The sequence below is a fragment of the Clarias gariepinus genome, chromosome 1 (genome assembly GCF_024256425.1).
Source record: "Clarias gariepinus isolate MV-2021 ecotype Netherlands chromosome 1, CGAR_prim_01v2, whole genome shotgun sequence".
Lineage (NCBI taxonomy): Eukaryota > Metazoa > Chordata > Actinopteri > Siluriformes > Clariidae > Clarias > Clarias gariepinus.
Genome location: NC_071100.1, coordinates 15,711,640 through 15,731,454, shown reverse-complemented (window position 1 = coordinate 15,731,454; position 19,815 = coordinate 15,711,640). Strand labels below are relative to the sequence as shown.

The window sequence follows — 19,815 nt, the reverse complement described above, 5'->3', positions numbered from 1 at the left end:
GAGATTGTTGCCTTTTTCCTGACCAATTAACAGGAGGTTTATGATGGCATTTTAATACAAGATCCTCTTTTTTGGGGGGGCAAATTCACCAACTCTCTGAAACTCAAATGTAAACAAATGAGGCATCTCTCGATTGTTTGACCCGTTAGTGTTCATGTACTTATTTGGAAAAACAAAAGAAGCAGAACTGTTCGTGTGACACATGACTCCGCCACGTCAGCTTCCGCTTAACAAGAACTAGCTGATCTGTGGGTGAAGTGACATGTCACAGTTTCACCACCTTCTTTACTTCTCCTAAAGGGTCTCAGCTTTGCACAGTGACAAACCCTACTAGGATTTAGAAATGAAAATGCTGACAGTCTTTAAGTTTGAAATGCATAATTCTTCAGTCCAAACCATCTAAATGCATTTATTAAAAACAAAAAAAATAAAAACAAGGGGGAAAAAGGCTCAGCGATATATAAAATAGCGTTGAAAAAGAAGTGGTTCTTTCCCTCTCAATCACCGAGCCCTGTTCCACTTCTCTCCCCGCTCCTCTCTGTACCTCTTTCTACACGGACGTCTCAGACTGCAATCTCATAACGAACTTGTGGCTTTTGGGGTCAATGAACTCCTCTCCCAGCGTCAGGAAGGGGAGTGCCGTTACTGTAACCACGAGGGAGAAGTCGAGGCGACGCAGAGAGAACACGAGGCCCTGACGCAGCGCTGAGGTCACAGGTTCCTCGCTCACGAGTGTCCACTGGCGCCCCCTGCCGTTCTCCCGCTGGTACTGCATGGTGGGACCGGCTGCCAGGTAACGCTCCAAGAAGGCCTGAGGAGCAACAAGGTGAAAATGGTAATATTTTAGTATGTTTATAGAGTCAAGAAGTCTAGTGACTAATGCTATAACTGTCACTCTTTAGTAACAGATCAGAACTAATAAAAGGAACAGTAAAGGATTGTTATAATACAAATCCATATGCATTGACTTACTAATCAAAAAACCCTGCATGATAAGCACAACCATAGCATTTTGTGCTGAACTGATGGAAATTGGAACCAAAATTATGAAAGTGGTGCAAAAACATAACTGGCTGATTTGAAATCTAGGTTAAAATCTCACTTGCTCCACACTAATATTTTCATAAAAGGCGGCACCACTAATCAGATACCATTCAGTAACTTTAGCTGCTTATTACTCATTTTATATTTGAATCCATTTTATATAAATAATGCTTGTTATGATTACAGGCACCGTTACGGTAAAGCGTGTTGATTTACGCGACTTACTTTGGGTGTCATGTTGTGCGTGATGCAGAACTGCAGGTGTGAGATGATGCTCTCCATGCTGTGGTACGGCTGCTGGCGTGTGGTTCGCAGGTACTTCTGCATGGCGCGCGCCATCGGAGCGAAGATGGCCTGAGCGGCTTCGCGGGGGTCCATCACCTCGCGCGGGTGTTTCGGCGTCACGGCTGCCTCGTCCTCCTGGAGCCGTCTGATGTGTGTGAACGCTTCCTCTACAGCCACCACCAGCCTAAAGGCAACAAATGTAAAAATTATATACTGAGACAGGATTTATGAAGGTTTTGTTTTTTGAAAATGATTAATACGTTAGGATATATACAAATCTTTAAGTTAAACACTCTAAAGGGGGAACGACCCTCACCTGGCTTTGCGTTTGCGGATCCGGCGCTCCATTTCAGCCTCCTCGTAGTAATACTCGTTATGGGAGTTGTCTCGTCTGCGTGCGGCCGCGGCGATCATGGCTCGTGACTGGCCGGTCGAATTATTCGTGCTGTTCTCTGTGACGGAGCAGAAAAGGAAATAGTTAATGTTTGGTCACTAAACTTAGAAATCCAGAATTTTGATAGTCCTTTGCTTCAGAAGGGAAATTACCAAGATTCAAAGAACTTTATTAATCCCAGAGGGAAATTGTTTATTCTTGGTTACAGTTGTTATCCAGTAGAAAGGAAAAGTAATAAATAACTTTAAAAAAAAAAAGATAAAATAAAATGAGTCCTAAAACAGCAAGTACCACATTGCACATTTGAACCTTAAATGAATACACTAAATATGACATTATTACACACTAAACATGACCCAAGAGCATTTGTAAATATTGCACAGTAATTTAATATGTATGTAATATTGTACTATTATATGTTACTGTATTACAAATTTTCTCCTGAGATGTAATATTGCAATTATTATGATACATTATAATATTAATACCAAAGTTTTTTTTACATGTAGTACTTGAATTACACTCATAACATCTATTACTATGAATAAACACTAATACTGTGGCTCTGGGACAAGTTCTGAGAATGACAAACATCATCAAGTCTGCTGCTTCAGTGTTTTTAGATCTTTTTGTCAGATGTTACTATGGTACATTGATTTATAATTACATGCATTTCATAAGTGTCGAAGGCTTTATTTACAAGTTTATGCAAAGACTCAAATAGTTGCAGTGTTGACCCTTGTTTTTCAAGACCTCTGCAATTCGCCCCATCAACCAAATTCTGGGACTCATCCTGACTGACGGCAGCCCATTTTTGCTTGGAGTTTGTCCGAATGTGAGTTTTTGTTCGTCCACCTGCCTCGATCAGTTCTGCGCCATGCCAACAGTAAAGCATCCTGAGGCCATTCATGTGTGGGGTCGCTTCTCAGCCAACGGAGTGACCTCACTCACAATTTTGCCCAAGAACACAGCTGTGAATAAAGAATGGCAATCCGAGAGCAACCTCTCCCAACCATCCAAGAACAGTCAGGTGATGAACAATGAGGTTTCCAGCAGGATGGAGCAAGATGGGGCACCTCGGCATAAGGCAAAAGTTATAACTAATTAGCTCGGGGAACAAAACATCAAAATCTTGGGTTCATGGCCAGAAAACTAATCAGATCTTTCTCAAGACATTGAGAACTTGTGGTCAATGCTCAAGGGGTGGGTGGAAAAACAAGAGCGTACAAATTTTGACGAACTCCAAGCCTTGATTACGCAAGAATGGGCTGCATTATCAGTTAGGATGTGGCCGAGAAGTTGATAGACAACATGTCAGGGCTGCGGTCAACACTGCCGATATTGGATTTTTGGATAAACCTAATGTAACTGTCAACATTTAAAACAACAATGTCAAACACTGACGGAAATATTAAGTACGTTGCTTCATACCCAACATGTTTGGCCACACTATACATGAATCACACCCTCTCTAAATTAATAAATAAATCCTGTGCATTCTAATAAACGTTTAATGTGTGGATATCAGCATATCATGCATACATCCCACTAACATGCACATCGTATTTTCATTATGTGCAGCCCTGATTATTCAGTATATACACAATACAACACACAGTTTGCCCTTACTGTGTGCTCTCACAAAAGAGTAAAGCAGTTGTGTTAAAGGAAGTGTCAGAAATAACTGTCAAACCACATCTCCTTTTTACAGTGGTGCCATGGCAACTGATAAAGTTTAAGACAGGCGTGTTTGATGCACACGAGGAGGAGGGGGACTCTAATAATTATTTTGAGTCAGTACTAAAATAAAGTCTCATTTGTTTCCATGCAAGTTCCTCCGAAACACTTACGCTATACTTCACTTTATAGAAAATGATTATTTGGTACTGGTATTCCTAGGAAACGATTACGATGTTACAAGGTGAACATTTAATTCCATTCTAATTATAGAAATTCTGTGCGCTTTATTTTATCCCTTTTTTTAAGAAACGCTCTTCCTTTTTTTATGTACAACCAAAATGAAAGAGTATTATCCAGGGCTGAAACAAAGGACAATAAAATATGGGTTGCGTTTATAGGACACTTTAGAGAACACTCTTCCGTAGGGTTTCCAGATAATTGATTGCGTCCTCAGCACAGCCCGTATGTGTATGTGTTGTGGTCTTGCGACCTACTAATGATCACCGCAATGCTGCACATAGCCACAAGCATTTACGATAAAGGTCATCGGCCTGTATTAGCGCGAGATGCGTGCAGATAAAAGCATTAAAAAATTATCGCAAATGATAAAAAAAATCCATCGGCACAGTGGACACATTGTCCAGAAACGCTCTGCCCGTGATCAGCATGCATTTTACTGAGAGTTATAAATATGGATAATAAATACTTTAAAACGTTACGGCTCTACCGGAAAACCTTAATACTTAGAGACGCTGCTTCTCTGGAAAAGGGGGTTGCTTTAAGAGTATTTCCTCAGAGCTTTTGGTCATTATGTCTAAATCGATTGACGTAGAAAGAGAAAGGAAATGTCTATGATGTAACATGATGCAACATGCAGGTACTAATGGGTTCTCAGATATCTGCTCATATTTATAAAAGATAAATATAAATACAGTACAAAGTACAAAGCAGACGATGCCGTCTATTTCCTGTCTTACCTTCGAGGGAATACACCTTAAAGCCGGACATCTTTTTGGAGAGGATGGACTTGGGCAGGTTTAGAAGAGCGGGGTTATAGACGGGGAAGTCGCTGTAGTACTGATCCAACACCCACACTGCAGCTCGCTGGATGCTGAAACACAACAAATACACGATAGAAATCATCATCATCATCATCACCGGGCAGTGGTGGGTTACTAGGGTCAGGCCCCGGCTCCGCCAAGTTGCCACTGTTGAGCCCTTGAGTGAAGTCCTTAACCCAATCTGATCCAGAGGTGCTGTATCCTAGCGGACCCTGCGCACCGACTCCAGCTTCCTAACTGGGAAAATTAAGAATTTCTCTTTGGGATTAATAAAGTATAAGACTATGTGTTTATATCAAATCACTCATGCATGACTGTGGAGCGGTTATATACTCCCTCCAGTGGTCAAGATTGGTAATGCAGTCAAGCTCCTCTAGATATACCTTAGTGCCTTGCAATGTCGTTTCTTTCTAACCTTATAAAATTATAAACTCAGATGAAAAACACACACTCTGAATTGACCGGTATAAGGAGTAAAAAGATTGCCCTCTGCACCTGTCTGACTCATCCTGGTGCCGAACTGACCTGGACTCCATGTTAACTTCTGTTATGTTGAACTTCCAGATGAGGATTGGTTCCCTGTTAAATCCGGTTCCTCTCAAGGTTCCTTCCTATTGCCACCTGAGAGTTTTCCCTTGCCACCGTCGCCCTTGGCTTGCTCATCAAGGTCAATCTGATCATTATGATCTATACACATTTTTACTTGCTCCTACACGTTCCCATAATCTTTTAATTTTGTGAAGCTGCTTTGAGACAATGACTATTGTTAAAAGCGCTATGTGAATAAAATTTAATTGAACCCTTTTTTTTTTTTTTCAAACCTCATTAGTTTTCTACATGGTAAAGTTGAAATGGAAGACTGAATGTGTAGGCTCTTTAACTCCAGTCCTGGAGGGCCAGTGTCCAGCACAGTCTGTACTTCACCAAACATCTAAACACACCCACTGAACCTGGTAAATAACAATAGTTGAATCAGCTGTATTTGAGCTGAATCTCCACCCAACTGTGCAAGGACACTGGACCTCCAGGACTGGAGTTGAAGATCCCTGACCTTATCCCTGCACTTCCTTACCCAGTGTAGGGGTACAGTGGTGGTGGTGGTGGTGATGGTGGTGCTGTATATTGAACTGCTACATCCAGCATTCACACCATAAAGAAAGAAATTCTGGGTTTTAACACAAGTTACAACAGTGAGGAAAGTGTTAACTACAGTGCATTGTTCATTGTGGTTTCTACAACACTAGTTGCTGGGATGTCAGGCACTCTATCACGTTTAACACACCGGATTTAACTTACCAACTGGAAACAGCAACACAACTCAAAGTGAAAAATCCATGTCTACAGCTTATAGACAAAAACTTGTTGAACACTTAGAAATAATAAATCAGACTGAAGCTAATAGTCAAGTTGGACCCTTAAACAATCCTAGATATAAGACCTCTACTACCTGATCTCTCTCCCACACACACGTACCTGAGATGGCCGATGTTGTAGAAGCGGCTGGCCCCGTCTGTCGTACGCACCACCTTCAGACAGAAGGCGGGCCGGAGGTGTCGCACCTCGAGCAGCACCAGAGCCAGGTACTGAATGAACAGCAGCGCGTCCACCAACGAGACCGCGTATCCCACGATGCCGCGGTAATCCCGTTCCCGAGGCTCCAGCACACGCACGCCATAGAACAGCCAGTAGGAGGCGACAAAGAGGAAGACGAGCGCCAGCAGCAGGCAGCGAAAGACGAAGAAGCGTGGCAGGGTGGCCCGCGGCGCTCTCAGGAACAGCGCCCACGTCGAGATTGCCAGCACCAACAGCTTAAAAGCGAGCGAGACGTACAGGCCCTCGCACGGCGTCCCGCACGGATCCAGCGAGTCCCTCCATAGCGCCTGAGGCAGCAGCAGGAAGGCCAGAGGTGTGAGCAGAGCGAAGAGACCCAGCACGCCGCTCAGAATCGGTCCTGCGAAGCGCTTGCACTGCAGCGGGGACGAGTCCTCTAGCTCTTTGGACGCCCGCGTCAGGTCTTCGTTGGAGACGCTGTGCTCGGACGTCCCGGTCACCACTGTAGTCGTCTCACCCCAGTTATCATCCTGCACGCAGAGAGGAAGCGATATCACATGAACAAGATGATCTCCTAAACATCCAACATTATCAATATGTGATGAACAATAATGGTATTTAGTGCAAGAAGGTTTATTAAGCAAGTTTTAAAAAAAAAAAATACAAATAATGAGCAAACAGTAAGATGTGGCCATTACTCTATAGATGACCTTTTCTTTTCACACCCACAGAAAAGAAATCCTCTACAGCCCTCGCTTTTGTTTCCTTTAACCGGGTTAAAGTGCAGGGCAATGAACTTGACATGAAGCAAAAGTAATAGCACACAGTCAAGAGGTCCATGTCTCAAGTTTCCATATCCTTTCACACCCTCACACACACAGGCTGATTTCCTGCTGAGTCGAACAGCTTCTTCAGACTACAAAAACAAAAGTACTTTATTTATTGATATAAAAGATCCATTTAGTAGTTTATCTACAATTTGTTATTTGTGTGCGATTTCAATGTGTACTTGGGCAATGCATACGTATTTCACTAGCTAGACAGATTCTCAGATCGATCCTGATGAAAAAATTCCCAGAAATCCAGTAGCAAGGAGAGTAATGCATGTTGTTGCACTAAGAAATTCTCAAACCATGCTTTAACTGAAATAATAAAGTTTAATACACACACACACACACCCCCACACACACCCATACAGCCAGGCCCAAGAAAATGCCTTCACACTTCAACATGAAAAATATATGCCCTCTTTACTGACAGTCACATGACAGCATTGATGAGGGCGCGACTACTGATATCTTTAGAGGAAACATAAAACTACACATCGCTGCTATAATTCAATATGAGTTTAAAAAAGGAAATAGATAACTGTTAAAAAGTGCATATATGTATAAAAAATATTGAGTGTGCAATATGGAGCGAGCATGCATGCATATATATACATATATACATATATACATATACATACACACACATACATACATACACATACATAAAAAGAACTATGTGTAAGCGAATGAGGATGTATAATCAGTAAATAGATTAGTGCAAACCGAGATGTGCGACTGAGATATAGTGTTTAAAAGTGACAGCGGTGCAAAAGTACGCGGTGCATGGCTGAGATAACGTGGTCGAAGTAGATGTAGATCTCAATGTCAACTCATTAAAAGGAAAACTCAACGTTTTCACCCCTTACCCATACTTTTTGGCTGTTGAGTTCATTCCTTTAGATGTGGTACAAAACCAAACAAGAGTTTTTAACTTTATTTCGCATGCGAGAAAAACTAGCTAGCGTGTGTGAAGGCCTCTTTTTCACACATGGTGTCTGTTTGCTGGGTCTTAGTTCCTCTGCGGTCATCTAAAGAAATGCCAGCGGCTGGCTTGCAAACAATGAACAAGAACTGTGAAATGAAACTGTGGAAACAAATAAATTAAATAAATAAATAAATATCGCATGCAATTAAAACTTCAGAGTACTGCAGGTTATATAGCGGCCCTTTTGTCTCTGCAAACTTATAGATGTAGAAACGGAGCGGCGATGAAAGGGGAAGAAAAGTGTAAGTAGAAAACAAACCATGCCTAGGGAGTATGGAGAATGTGGAGAACACGGCTCTGGCACTTAGGAAGCTATTGGATAATTCATCTTTTATATAATTATAATAATAATAATAATGATAATAATAATAAATATTTTGTCCAGATCTTTTGGTGGTGTATTTTATTTCTATACAGTTATACTTGGGTCACGCTGATTTAAACTGCAGTTGAGTTGGACTCCTGATCAGAAGCTCAAAACTTCAGACTGCAGCACCACCTAGTGGCCACTGTTGGTACCCTGAGTAATGCCCTCATAGTCTGCCCTACTGCTATAAATGTAAGCTGAATCATCTTCACACTACAAATAAAAGACATTACTATATTAGACCCACACCAACCTACAGAAGCCAGACAGGAAAACACCAGCAAGTTAAAAAATATATATAACTAAAACCCAGCACATGTGAAAAAAAACCCTTCTACATGGTCTTCAATGAGGTCGCACACGATCTCTCCTTAGAGCTACATAAATTAATAACCTACAAGCCGGGATTTAGAAAAGGTAGAAATGTAGCGCGCGTTTACCCTGTCGTCTCCACGAGTGGACTCCGTGTCCAGCAGCGGCTCTCCAGGAGCTTGGATGGTGACCGATTTGTCCCCTCTGCTGTCTCTGCTCTTAGAGCGGTGTCGGTCTCTGCGATCCCTGCGACATCACAAAGCACAAAACTGAGACTCATAAATAATGCTTACTTTTTTTTTTTTTTTAAACCATAGCATCGTGCCTAAGGGAATACATCACATAACAGATTAAAGTGCTCCACCTGTAGGTCTACAAAGATGGCAACATGGAAGCAAATCAAATAGATCAAAAGCAAACCCCCCCCCCAAAAAAAAAAAAATTTTAGTTTTATTTTGAAGTCAGTGTGTAGTTAAAATAATTTCCACGCAAAACTGAATAGATCCCCCCTCTTCAATTTTATATATAAAAATAATACAAGACTATGAATGTCGACATCTAATTTAATTTGTTTGCAGCAGTTAAAGTGCAGAAGAACAACGCTCCCCAATCCTCGAGTAACATCTGATCTGTGAGTCACTTTACATAAAAGTTTCAACCAAATAATTCAATCTAAAACTATATATATTCAGGTATGACAGTTTAGCATGATTCAGAGAAGGATTTCATAAAATGACTGTATTTTGTTATTATTTAATATCTTCTGACTTTAAACAAAAACACACACCTTAATTACTAGCGTCATTTACTGTTTGAAAAAACTTTTTGTTTTAATTATTAGCCCTAAATGTGCGTCAAATGTGGTGATTCTGGCTCATCCTAAAGCCGAGTCTATTCGTGTTTATAGCGTCAACAGTTTTTGTTGTTCTATCAAGCTTACTCCTCAAAGCCACAGCACTGAGAAAGAGAGAGTGAGAACATTAGCACCTTTAAAATGTATAGCTGTAGAGTCAGTGTAGTGAAGGGTTGGGGATTAGCGGTTGGGTATAAATAAGAAATCTGTGGCAATTTTACGCCATTTTCCTACCACAAGAGGCCGAAAGATGCTCAAACTGAAACTTGCAAATAAGGTGGTTATTTTATTTTATTTTTTTTAAAGGGGGTGTTTTTTTTTTTTTTTGGTTTGACTTTCTTTCCCTAAATGCAGCGCGCCTTCACGGGTAAAACTTCGTGTAAAACTCCTCCTCAGATGAAACCCACATCAAGAAGAAATATTCGGATGAATTTTACTGTACGCACCGTGCACGTTTAAGGCTTTTCGATTTACAATATATGTGACTCATTTATTAAAAGTAAAGTCATTTCAGTACTCTCACAGTTCGATTGAAAAGATAATATGTAAATTGCTTAGATTTATTGCTTCTTATTATAGTATTATGGATTAACTATAAAACTTAAAAAAAAAAAAAAAAAAACAGTTCTACAGTAATTTTAATACTCCTGTCATTTTGTATTTCAAGAAGAACATCTTTGACTCCATGCCATTTTTAGGCGACTGCAGTTGTTTTTTGGGAGGAATGTAAGAGCTCTCTCTGTGTTTATGTGCATGTGTGTGTGTATACACACCTGTGCTTGCGAGAGCTACGGGAATGTGACGACTTGTAGGAATAGCCCGAGTACTGGGACTCGTTGTCCATGTCTGGGGCCGGTGGGCGGGGTTTGTACACCCCAGCTCCGCCCCTGTGGCGTTCTGTTGCCCCGGCCAGCTGGGTTTTGCGCTCGGAGATGGATTTGGACGAGAGAGCAAGCGGCAGCTTCAGCAGCTCAACCTTACTCCTGAGAGAATCTATTTTGGAGGCTGGAGAGATGAAGGAGGACTAATCTGTGGAGGAACAAAAAAAATAAGAAGAAAAACACAGGAAAAGTGATTAAAACCGGCTTTTAAACAGGATATGGAGAACACGGTCAAGTTGAAAGAAAAATAAAGAAAAATCCAAACACACAAACCAGTTGAAAAGCTTTAAATATAGTAAAGATGTCTAGATGGAAGATGGTTTGAAATGTGGAAGAAGACAAAGTGGTCCACCTGCCCGGACACGCACGCACCCTAGCTCCTGTGAGCTTCCTGCCTTCAGGGCCGTCGCTTAGCACAAACACCACCGCCGCAGTGCTTTAACGACTAATTAGATCCTACTATCATCCAGTTTACTACAGACTCATAAAGAAACACTTCCTATAGGAGATTCCTCACTCAATCCCCAATACAGCTTTCAGGAAGCATCTCAGATCCTTTCTCTTCTGGATCATCTCATCTTAAAGCCCTCTTGCTTCATCTTCACGCACGACTTGCAGTCGCATATTTTAAGTTTTCTCTTTGATCGCTATCTTCCCTCATGGCATCTTGGAGCTCTTGGCTCGGTTCCTAGTTTACATATCAACTGTACTGTACCTGTTTAAAAACACATGGATGCAACCTTAAACGTATTAAAACAATCAGATTGAAATCGGACATTCTTAAATTTAACTACTATAATCTGAATATTTTACGGTATGGTGAGTTTATGGTGAGAAAGATAAACATTATTACAAATCCTTGTTTACTAGACATTGGGAGAAGGACATTAGTGGGCTTAGTGGTAGGTTTCCCGCCTGCTATGCAGAAAGCTCAAATTCAATTCCCACCCAATGCCCAAAACCTAGCCAGGCACTGGATGCAGTGCTGCATCAGGAAGGGAATCTAGTGTAAAACCTGTGCCAACTTACACAATATATTTGTGTTTAAGGTGGTAAAATGTTGCCGTTTCTCTGTCATTTTACAGGTGGTGCACTCTAAACTATTCACACCTTGTACAGGCAGCACAGAATCCTGTGGCTTAGAATTAACAAAAAAAAAAAAAAAGGTTTAATATTGAAATCAGGCTATTTATAAAATACAAACAGAATCGCATTGTATGGGGTGGTCCTTTGTGATTTCCATTCCTATTGCCTACACATGCTTTTTCATTATTTTCTTTTAATCCCAAAAGGATTGTGATCATGATTACAGCTTGTCAAGTTAACACCAGCGCGTCTGGATAACATCTCTCTTAACTCTTCTATCATCATACAGTACACAAGCACTTAACTGTAGTAAAAGCCTGTACTTAAATCGATAATTTGTATTTGTTTCCCCTTATTGTTAGCCAACATGGCTTTACATGTTGCACTGATGTGTACAGTTCTCCCACATCTCTGTGCTACCCAGAGCATGTTTCAGATTCTGATACGATCGTTTGTGTTATCTGCACAGACGACATAGTGGTGGAAAACTCAGTGCCCTGGGCTCCCTGGAGGCTGTCGGTTTTAAATCACAGACGAAACTACTCTTCACTGACTTTCACAAATCAGTGAACAATTCGAGCGGATGGATTATTCAGCATGCACAGATAACAGGCTCGTCTGGTCCGATCACAACCAGGAATGTGCAGGTAGTGCTCATATAACTCACGTTCTTACTACACGCGAGCACTAATGTGGAATCAAACACATCGACGCTTAACAGAATCAGCCGTCTTTTATACAGGACACAAAGGCAGAACCCTGGAGCTTATAGCAGGAACACCGTCTCGCTGAATGTGCCTTTTAATGCACTGAACTAGCTGGAAGTGCGTTATTAACTCACCCCTTTTTTTTTTTATTGGAGTCCATTTTCAGGCAATCAAAGCATAAAACTGGGCGAGACATTGGGTCTTCCACTTACTATGTGAAACATCGAACATGCATGATTCGTTCACCCCGGCTTTGTATGCTGCTCCAAGCCTTCATCTCAATATCACTGTTATTATCCAAAAGGTCAACTTGAGCGAATTGAAAGATAAAGCTACATTTGTGACCAGATTTCGTTGGGTTTTTACAGATGCAATAAACCTGCAGAAAAAACAAGAGTAGTAAAAAGCTCCAACACTGTGTGGTATAACTGAGCGGAATTGCTCTTGAGAGCTGAGGGAGGTGCGGCTGATACAATGAAAAATCCCAAAAGGAAACGATTTCACAAACTCTCAGCACATTGTGGATCTCTAACGGCGACACAATAGCCCTAACAACAACAAACTTATCTAGGCTTTCACAAAGGCTACAAATCAGGTTGATGATCTCAGAGCTGCACACATACGGTTACATCCTGATGATTTTACCTCCCTGAGCAGGCCTTAAAAAGGATTACAACATTACATTAGTGTATATATAAACATATTAACGTTACTTACTTCGAGATTGCAACTAACTTCTGACCCAGCAACGGAGAAATCCCAAAAACTGGGCCTGGGTGTTTCCAATCCATGCTTTCAAAGCAAGGTCTCATCATTCTCTCTCTCTCACACACACACACACACATTCCCCAGGCATCGGCCGTCGTATCCGGGGTTACCGAGCTTGGCTGTTACCATGGGAATGAATAAGGGGGTACAGGAGCTGAGAATGGCATGGGGGCTGTGTCTCTATGGTCATGTGACCTTTGACCACAAGGGCCTACAGCATTAAGACAGAAATGTCACAGAGATCCTCTTGTGTTCGTGTCTACCTGGTTGTGTGTGAGAGCGAGAGAGAGAGACAGTCAGCCTAAAAATAACCCCAGGCTTGACATTTCTAAGAACTCCCAATACGATCATCTAATTGTTGAACTGCTACACTTTTTTAGTACGGTCTTTTCTTTCTTCCTGGACCTAACAAGAAGAAGAAGGCGGCTTGTTAAGCAAGCCTTGGTTTTTGTGTACAAGTGTTTCTCTCTCACTCCCTCACCCTAACACTCCTGCAGAGACAAACACACTTGCCAGGAATTGTTTACAAAGCTGATCAGACAAGTTAGGGACACCATTTGTTGAGGCCAGGTTCCCACCACGTGCCGCCTATCAATCTGAAGTGGCTTGTTACACCATGTAACAGCAGGTTTCAGAGATTTCATTCACAGGATAAAAACAAAGATGTGTTAACAAGCATCAAGAGTGAACAAGAGAAGGAAACTACATCTGGTCGCTTTCAATGATGCAAGAACATGCAAAGAACAAACATGGATCTTTAGGGTTCCATTTTTAATCAAATCTAAAAAAAATTGATAAAGGTTTTTAATCCCACAGTGCAGAACAAAGCAGTTTAAAACAGCTTCGTTCCTGCTTTTGAAAATGGTGTACAGGTATTATTTATTTATTTGTAGCTATTTATTTATCCGTTTATTTATTTAGAGTACATTGCAATTTCTCTTGACTTTTTACCTTTATTCCTAGCTGATTCAATTAAATTCTATTCAACCAGAAAGACATTATACCCAACAGTCCTCATATGAGGATGACCCAAGGATATATATAGACAATGAAACTGGGAGAAAATGTCATGTCTTCATATGAGGACAATCGGATCTCAAGAGAATACAAGATTTATGATATGTCCTGAGTGGTAGAGCTTTGAGCACTTCCTATTGTTATTTTGTTGAGTCGTATTTGGTTTTCTATGTGTTTTTAAATTAGACGTCACGACTATCATTTTACTGTAAAACAAAATACCTGCGAGTACAAATAAAGTAACGTAACCCAATAGCTTGTTCTGGTTATCAATGTTCAATCCAAAAAAAAAAAAAAAAACTGAAAAAAATCTGTTCGCATTTACAGCTTATCATATTTCGGTCGTGAACAGAGTCAGGAAGTCAGTATCGACCCGGAAACAGATACTCAGTATTGGATCCGTGTGACTTTACTGTTTTCCATTTCTCTTATTCCCATCATCCCGAGCTACGCCCGTAACCGCAAATACACACATACTGTACACCCCATTAGTGGTGTAGGATTTCGACATGCGATGTAGAGTAATCGTGTGTGTGTGTGTGTGTGTGGTTTGGGACATATCCAGTGGCTTCATTTGGGCCTAATGTTGCATTCAGACTCAATTCAGGTGGTGAATTGTTTTCCAAATGCAGAATGAGGTTCAAAGTAATAGGATAAGAAAAAGACAAAGGATTCGTGTGATTTGAGAGGTGGAATGGGGTTGATTTATGATCTAACATGTCTCACATGTGGTTATTAAAGCTGCGATATTGAGTTACCCTTTATTCAAAGTCTGACTTGGGAAATTAGGTTGAAATGCAACTAAATTACGTGCACTTGAAAAGAATTATAGTTTTAAAATGGCTTAAATAGTGGGCTTATTTGTATTTAGAAAAGAATTCATAAATATACAAAAGATGAGCTATTGTACTGTAGATATGTGCAGTAATGAGATCAGGTAACTAAACTGAGAGCCAGGCGAGTTAAAGGCTGCACTGGCGGAAGGCCTAAAAGCCTCGGGGTGGGAGTGGAGGTGAGAGCGGGGGAAGGTCGCACGAGGCCCGGCCGCTCACTCAAGGAGAGCCCGAGGCTTTCAGGCCTGCGCCGAGAGAACTATAAATAAATAAATAATGATGCACGTTGCTTGGCTTAAGTTTGTGCAGGTCACATAGGCTGCACCACTTGTACAATTATCCCATGATATTTTTATTACGTTAGATTTTAAAAGATAATAAAATAAAAATCTGTAACAGAGACCACCCACAGTGCAACGACGTAAAAGTCTCAGCTCACACTCAGGCTGTAGTTTAGTTAAACAAACTCAAGGAGATGAGAGCGTGTGTGTGTGTTCAAACACAGGCGGGGGAAACACTCATCACTGTTTGCAGATAAAGCTTGGTTTAAAAAAAAATAAAATAATAATAATAATAAATAGGAGAAAACGATGCAAAGTGTTCTGATGGGTGAAATGAAGAAAAGTAGTTTCACACAAAAACTATTGAGACAAAGAAGCGTCAGGCAAAGGGGGATTCAATTTCCATAATTTAAACAGGGGGAAAAGAAAGAGAAAGAAAAAAAAGTATTGAATGTGTTTACAGGACAAGGGCTTATAAATAATAAATCAGTGCAGGGTTGTTTGCAAGCTGTGTGTGAATTGTGTGAAGTAAAAAAAAAAAAGAACGAAACAAAAAAAGAAACAAAAAGGCGCTCTGGCAACAAAGTAACAAATAAACAAAGAGTGAGTCTGGGAAAGAAGCCGTGTGAACAAAACGCTTGGAAAGGCGACTTACCTTTCTTCAGGAGGGACTGTAGTGCACTGGTGAGGATCCTGTAACACAAAGAGAAGCCCAAAAAACTGGAAACGAATAAAAAAATAAAAATAAAAAAAAAGGTATAAAAAGTAGCAACAGCTTGTCTTGAAATCCGCCTCCGATCAAACGAGGTTTTAAAAGATCAAAGCTGAGGCTTAAAAGCAGAGCGCGATTACAGATTGTTGGAATGCACACAAAAACCATCCATGAGATGATCCAAGATCATTCAGCGTGTGTGTGTGTGTGTGTGTGAGGGAGAGAGAGAAGGAGAGAGGGCTACTCCTGAACCCCGCTGTGTGAGTGAATGGGTGTGAATACTATCGCTCATTCATCACTCGAGTGCTGGGACTCGAACGACCTGCATTAAACAGCACACGGAAAGAGAGGAGGAAAAAACGACTGGTTTCGTTACCAGGACTCCATGCACAGGAGTTCGGTCCGATCGTCCCATTTCTCCCAAATCATCCCGACTTTTTTGTTTAAAAAAAAAAAAAAAAGTATCTTATCCACTTTGCACAAACTCTCACAAAAACTGCAAAAACCCAACAAATTGTGCGTGTGTTCTGTCGGTGCCACTTCGGAGTCGGTTTCCTTTCCTGATCAGTTATTCCTGTTCCTCGTATTTCCGTCTGCTTTCATTCAAACCTAGTGGCTGCTGGAGCGACTACGCCCCGAGCCGCGGCTTCTCCTCCCCCATGTTCCTGCTCCCGTCCCACACGAATCCCGAACGACTCTCCCGAATGAGCCGAGTGCACGAGTCGACTCGTAAAGTCTCACCAAAAAAGTTGGGCTGAACAACAATTAGCCTAATCTACTTGTCTTTGGATCTGCTCTGGGGTTTGTCTTTAATTCCACATTCTGATTGCTCATATGTTTTTTTTCTGAGATATAAAAATCGTAGTATGATGTTGCCTGGCTTCGAATTCTGTTACTGAAGGTCATGGGTTCAAGTCCCAGACCCCTTTTCTGTCCGGGTTAATTTTATTTTGCATAAAAAACTAAAAAATAAATAAAAATTTCTCATCTACTTGTTATACCTTCTTTACCTACTAAACCACTCTAACTTCTCCAAATTTTTAAGTTTTTTATCATTTTTCTGCTATCCAAAGTGCCAAAACACCATATGGGGCGACCGTCCGGCCTTGACTTTTGTTAAGAAAACTGGTTTAAAAACACTTTAAATCAACTTAAATATACCCCTTTTCCTAGTTGGCATAATTTTATACATGTTTTACATCCATTGACAAAACTATAAAGCATTTGCACATATATTTCTATCATGATATACAAACGAATGTTGTCCGAATTATGTTGATTCTATCCATTTCATCCGGGGCGACCATCAACAAACCACAATTTTGGGACCTTTATTTTAAAAAACATCTCAAGGATGGGATACTGCATCAGCCAGACACAAGTGAAGACCCCCTGGAAACAACTGTATAGTAAATCAGTCTCTCTCATATAGTAAGAAAAAGCTGTTTTTTTAACGGCTGTGATGTCGTAGTCACTTTTGGTCATCATGTGGGGCGACCACCCCAAAACTGTGAATTATAATTTTTTTCCACAAATCTATATTTTGATGATAAATTTGATAGTGCTTTGTCACTAGAAGAAGCTAGTTTGGTTTCTGAGGCTAACTGTTAGCCTGTTATACCTGAGTAAACTTGAAAACATCATATGGGGCGACCGAGTATCATGTGGGGCGACCACTGCTAAGTGTTTTAAATGATAGATATATGTCCTATATTTGTAATTTTCTTATTCTATACATCAATTATATACATAGAGTTAATTGTTTAAGCATAATTATTTGTATATTTTATCTTTTTTTTTAATTCAGCCATTTTCCATTCCTTTTATAGGGATAAACATTTACTTTTTTGTTGTAGTACAATCCTACAGGAAAAATGTAAAAAAAAAAAAAACTACACAATGACATTCTATTTATCTGACTATACATGTATTAGTCATTTAAAACAAGTTTTAACCTATTTTACCTATTTCCTAGATTAACAAGCAAAGAGACAAGCTGCTCGTCATAGACAGAAAGTCAGCAAGAGCAGAGTATCTCAATATCAAAGTACAACGGTTGTTACAGTTTCTTGCATAAATCCACTGTAGTCACGACAAGTCGTTTGCTGTGTTCTGTAGATTCGGTAGATTACAGTTACAACAACTTATTTTACTGTATTCCTTTTAGCTTACTGTCTCACGGTCAAAAGCTTGTGTTCTCCACACCTTTCTGTATCCTTCCGTGTCGTAACAACAACTTGCAACTAACGTGCGTGATAGACATGCAGCTACACAACTGTGGGATGATGTCACAGAACAACTTATGAAATGATGTCACAATACAACTCACGAGTATAATACCAAGTGCTTAAACTAATAAACTCAATTAACTTCATGTATAATGCTTAACTAACAAATTGAAATGAAATAAACACAACAAATTACAAGAATGTAATATGGCCCTTACAATGAGAAAAGAAAAGGCAAGGGCCAGAAAAAGAAACTTATTATTTGTGATATTTGAATGTTGAAAGGTTAAATGAGATGCAAGTAGTGTTCATCCCTGTCCAATAAATCAAAAAAATTCCAAAAAAGAGATTCTTTACTCAGCTTCTTAAGTTCTTGAAGCATTTAATGTGTTGCAATAAAAATTATATAATTTTAAATGTTAATGTCCTTCTGGTTTGTTATATTTAAATGTTAAAATGTTATTTGAATAAAAAGAGTTAAATTTTCTTTCGTCTTGAACTCTTTTGTATACATTTTTTAAGGCTATGTATTATAAAATAAGTGTAAAAACATTAAAATGTCATTTTTTTTACTTTTCTTTATAAAGGCATGTGTACACTACATTCCAAATGTTTAGAAAATGGCCAAACATATCCATATTTTTGGTGTTTTAAAATTGGCCTATTAAAAAGTCTTATTCATCAATGACCCAAATACAAATCTTTTCACATGCATGAATTCAGAGTTCATGAGATGTCAATTTAAGTTGTTCCAGGTGAAAAGGGGAAATGCATGACATAAAATACATTTTGTTTTTATACAAGATGAGTGAAAAGAGTAAAAGTCATTAAAAACTGGTAATAAAGTTAAAAGTAAAAGTAATACAATTTAGAAACAATTGATACAATTTCTATATGTACAAATTGTATATGTACTTTATTACATAGGAAAATTAAAGGAAGTCTTTAAATATCAATGTAGGCACAGGTGGTTCTCAACCAGTTTCCTCAAACGGCCAGGGACTGGAATACACAGTCTTCCGAACGACGTCGTTTGGGATGTTGCTGAGAACCTCCTGAACTCCTGCCTCCAAGCCCTCCAGCGTGCAAGGCTTTGTACTGTACACCTCCTACATGCAGTGGCTCCACAGAGAAAAATCACAAGGAGTGAGATCTGAACTGTTTGAAGGCTGTTCATGAGGTGGTGGACACCTCCAGGGTCTGGGTTCGATTTCCATCTCTGTTTGAATGTTCTCGCCGTGCACTTCAGTTTCCTCCCATAGTCTGAAGACATGCAGTTTAGGCTAATTGGCGTTCCCAAATTGCCTGTAGTGTGTGAATGATGCCCTGCGATGGATTGGCACCCTGCCTCGTGCGCCATGTCTCCTGGGATGGGCTCCAGAACCCCTGCGACAATAAAGGGAGTATAAGATAAAGCGGTATAGACAATGAGTGAGTGAGTGTTCATGGGGTCTGCGTCGTCCCAGCTAGTGTCCTAGAAAATGCTCGTCTAACCACGCACCCAAATTAAGATCAAAATGGGGTGAAGCACCATTGGGTAGTGCTCCAGTAATACTACAAGTAAATATCCAGTAAAAATGTATCCCTTTTTAATTTTCACTAACCCTGAACATCACCAATTGTATAATCGACAACTCTGGTGACACGCTTACATACAAAATTAACAACTAAAGGTGCAATAGTTAATTCAATTATTTATTCATCTTCTATGCCACCTATACTGTGTACAGGGTCATAGGGGGCCTGGAGCCTATCCCAGGAGACTTTGGGCACAAGGTGGGGTACACCCTGGATTTTAATTGCAGGACATACGCACACACTACGGGCAATTCGGGAAAAACAATTAGCCTAATCTGCTTGTCTTTGGATTGTAGGAGGGAACTGGAGTACCTGGAGAAAACCCACAAAGCATGCAGAGAACATCCAAAGCTCACACACAT

The 19,815-nt window shown here is 40.2% G+C and overlaps 1 protein-coding gene across 2 annotated transcripts; it reads right to left on the bottom strand.

Moving 5' to 3' along the window:
• Positions 1–303: 303 nt before the first annotated feature.
• Positions 304–16,283, bottom strand: vangl2 (VANGL planar cell polarity protein 2). 2 transcript variants are annotated; one of them, XM_053496559.1, is made up of 9 exons: positions 16,024–16,283; positions 15,591–15,628; positions 10,136–10,391; positions 8,638–8,755; positions 5,938–6,545; positions 4,381–4,514; positions 1,646–1,781; positions 1,270–1,513; positions 304–811 (listed from the first exon to the last, which is right to left on the bottom strand). In XM_053496559.1, the coding sequence occupies exons 3-9, from the start codon at positions 10,204–10,206 to the stop codon at positions 551–553; spliced, it is 1,572 nt and encodes a 523-aa protein (XP_053352534.1). In that variant the 5' UTR covers positions 10,207–10,391; positions 15,591–15,628; positions 16,024–16,283; the 3' UTR covers positions 304–550. The 2 variants fall into 2 exon arrangements, with proteins under 2 accessions (XP_053352534.1, XP_053352447.1); XM_053496472.1 differs by having other exon boundaries at positions 15,591–16,283.
• Positions 16,284–19,815: the final 3,532 nt, after the last annotated feature.

What these genes read in the sequence shown, in the direction of transcription:
- vangl2 (XM_053496472.1), bottom strand. Translation starts at nt 10,206, where the DNA reads ATGGACAACGAGTCCCAGTACTCGGGCTATTCCTACAAGTCGTCACAT. An exon ending in ATCCGCAAACGCAAAGCCAG is followed by an intron (nt 1,514 to 1,645) that starts GTGAGGGTCGTT and finishes TGTTGCCTTTAG; the next exon opens with GCTGGTGGTGGCTGTAGAGG. An exon ending in CGCACAACATGACACCCAAA is followed by an intron (nt 812 to 1,269) that starts GTAAGTCGCGTA and finishes GTTGCTCCTCAG; the next exon opens with GCCTTCTTGGAGCGTTACCT.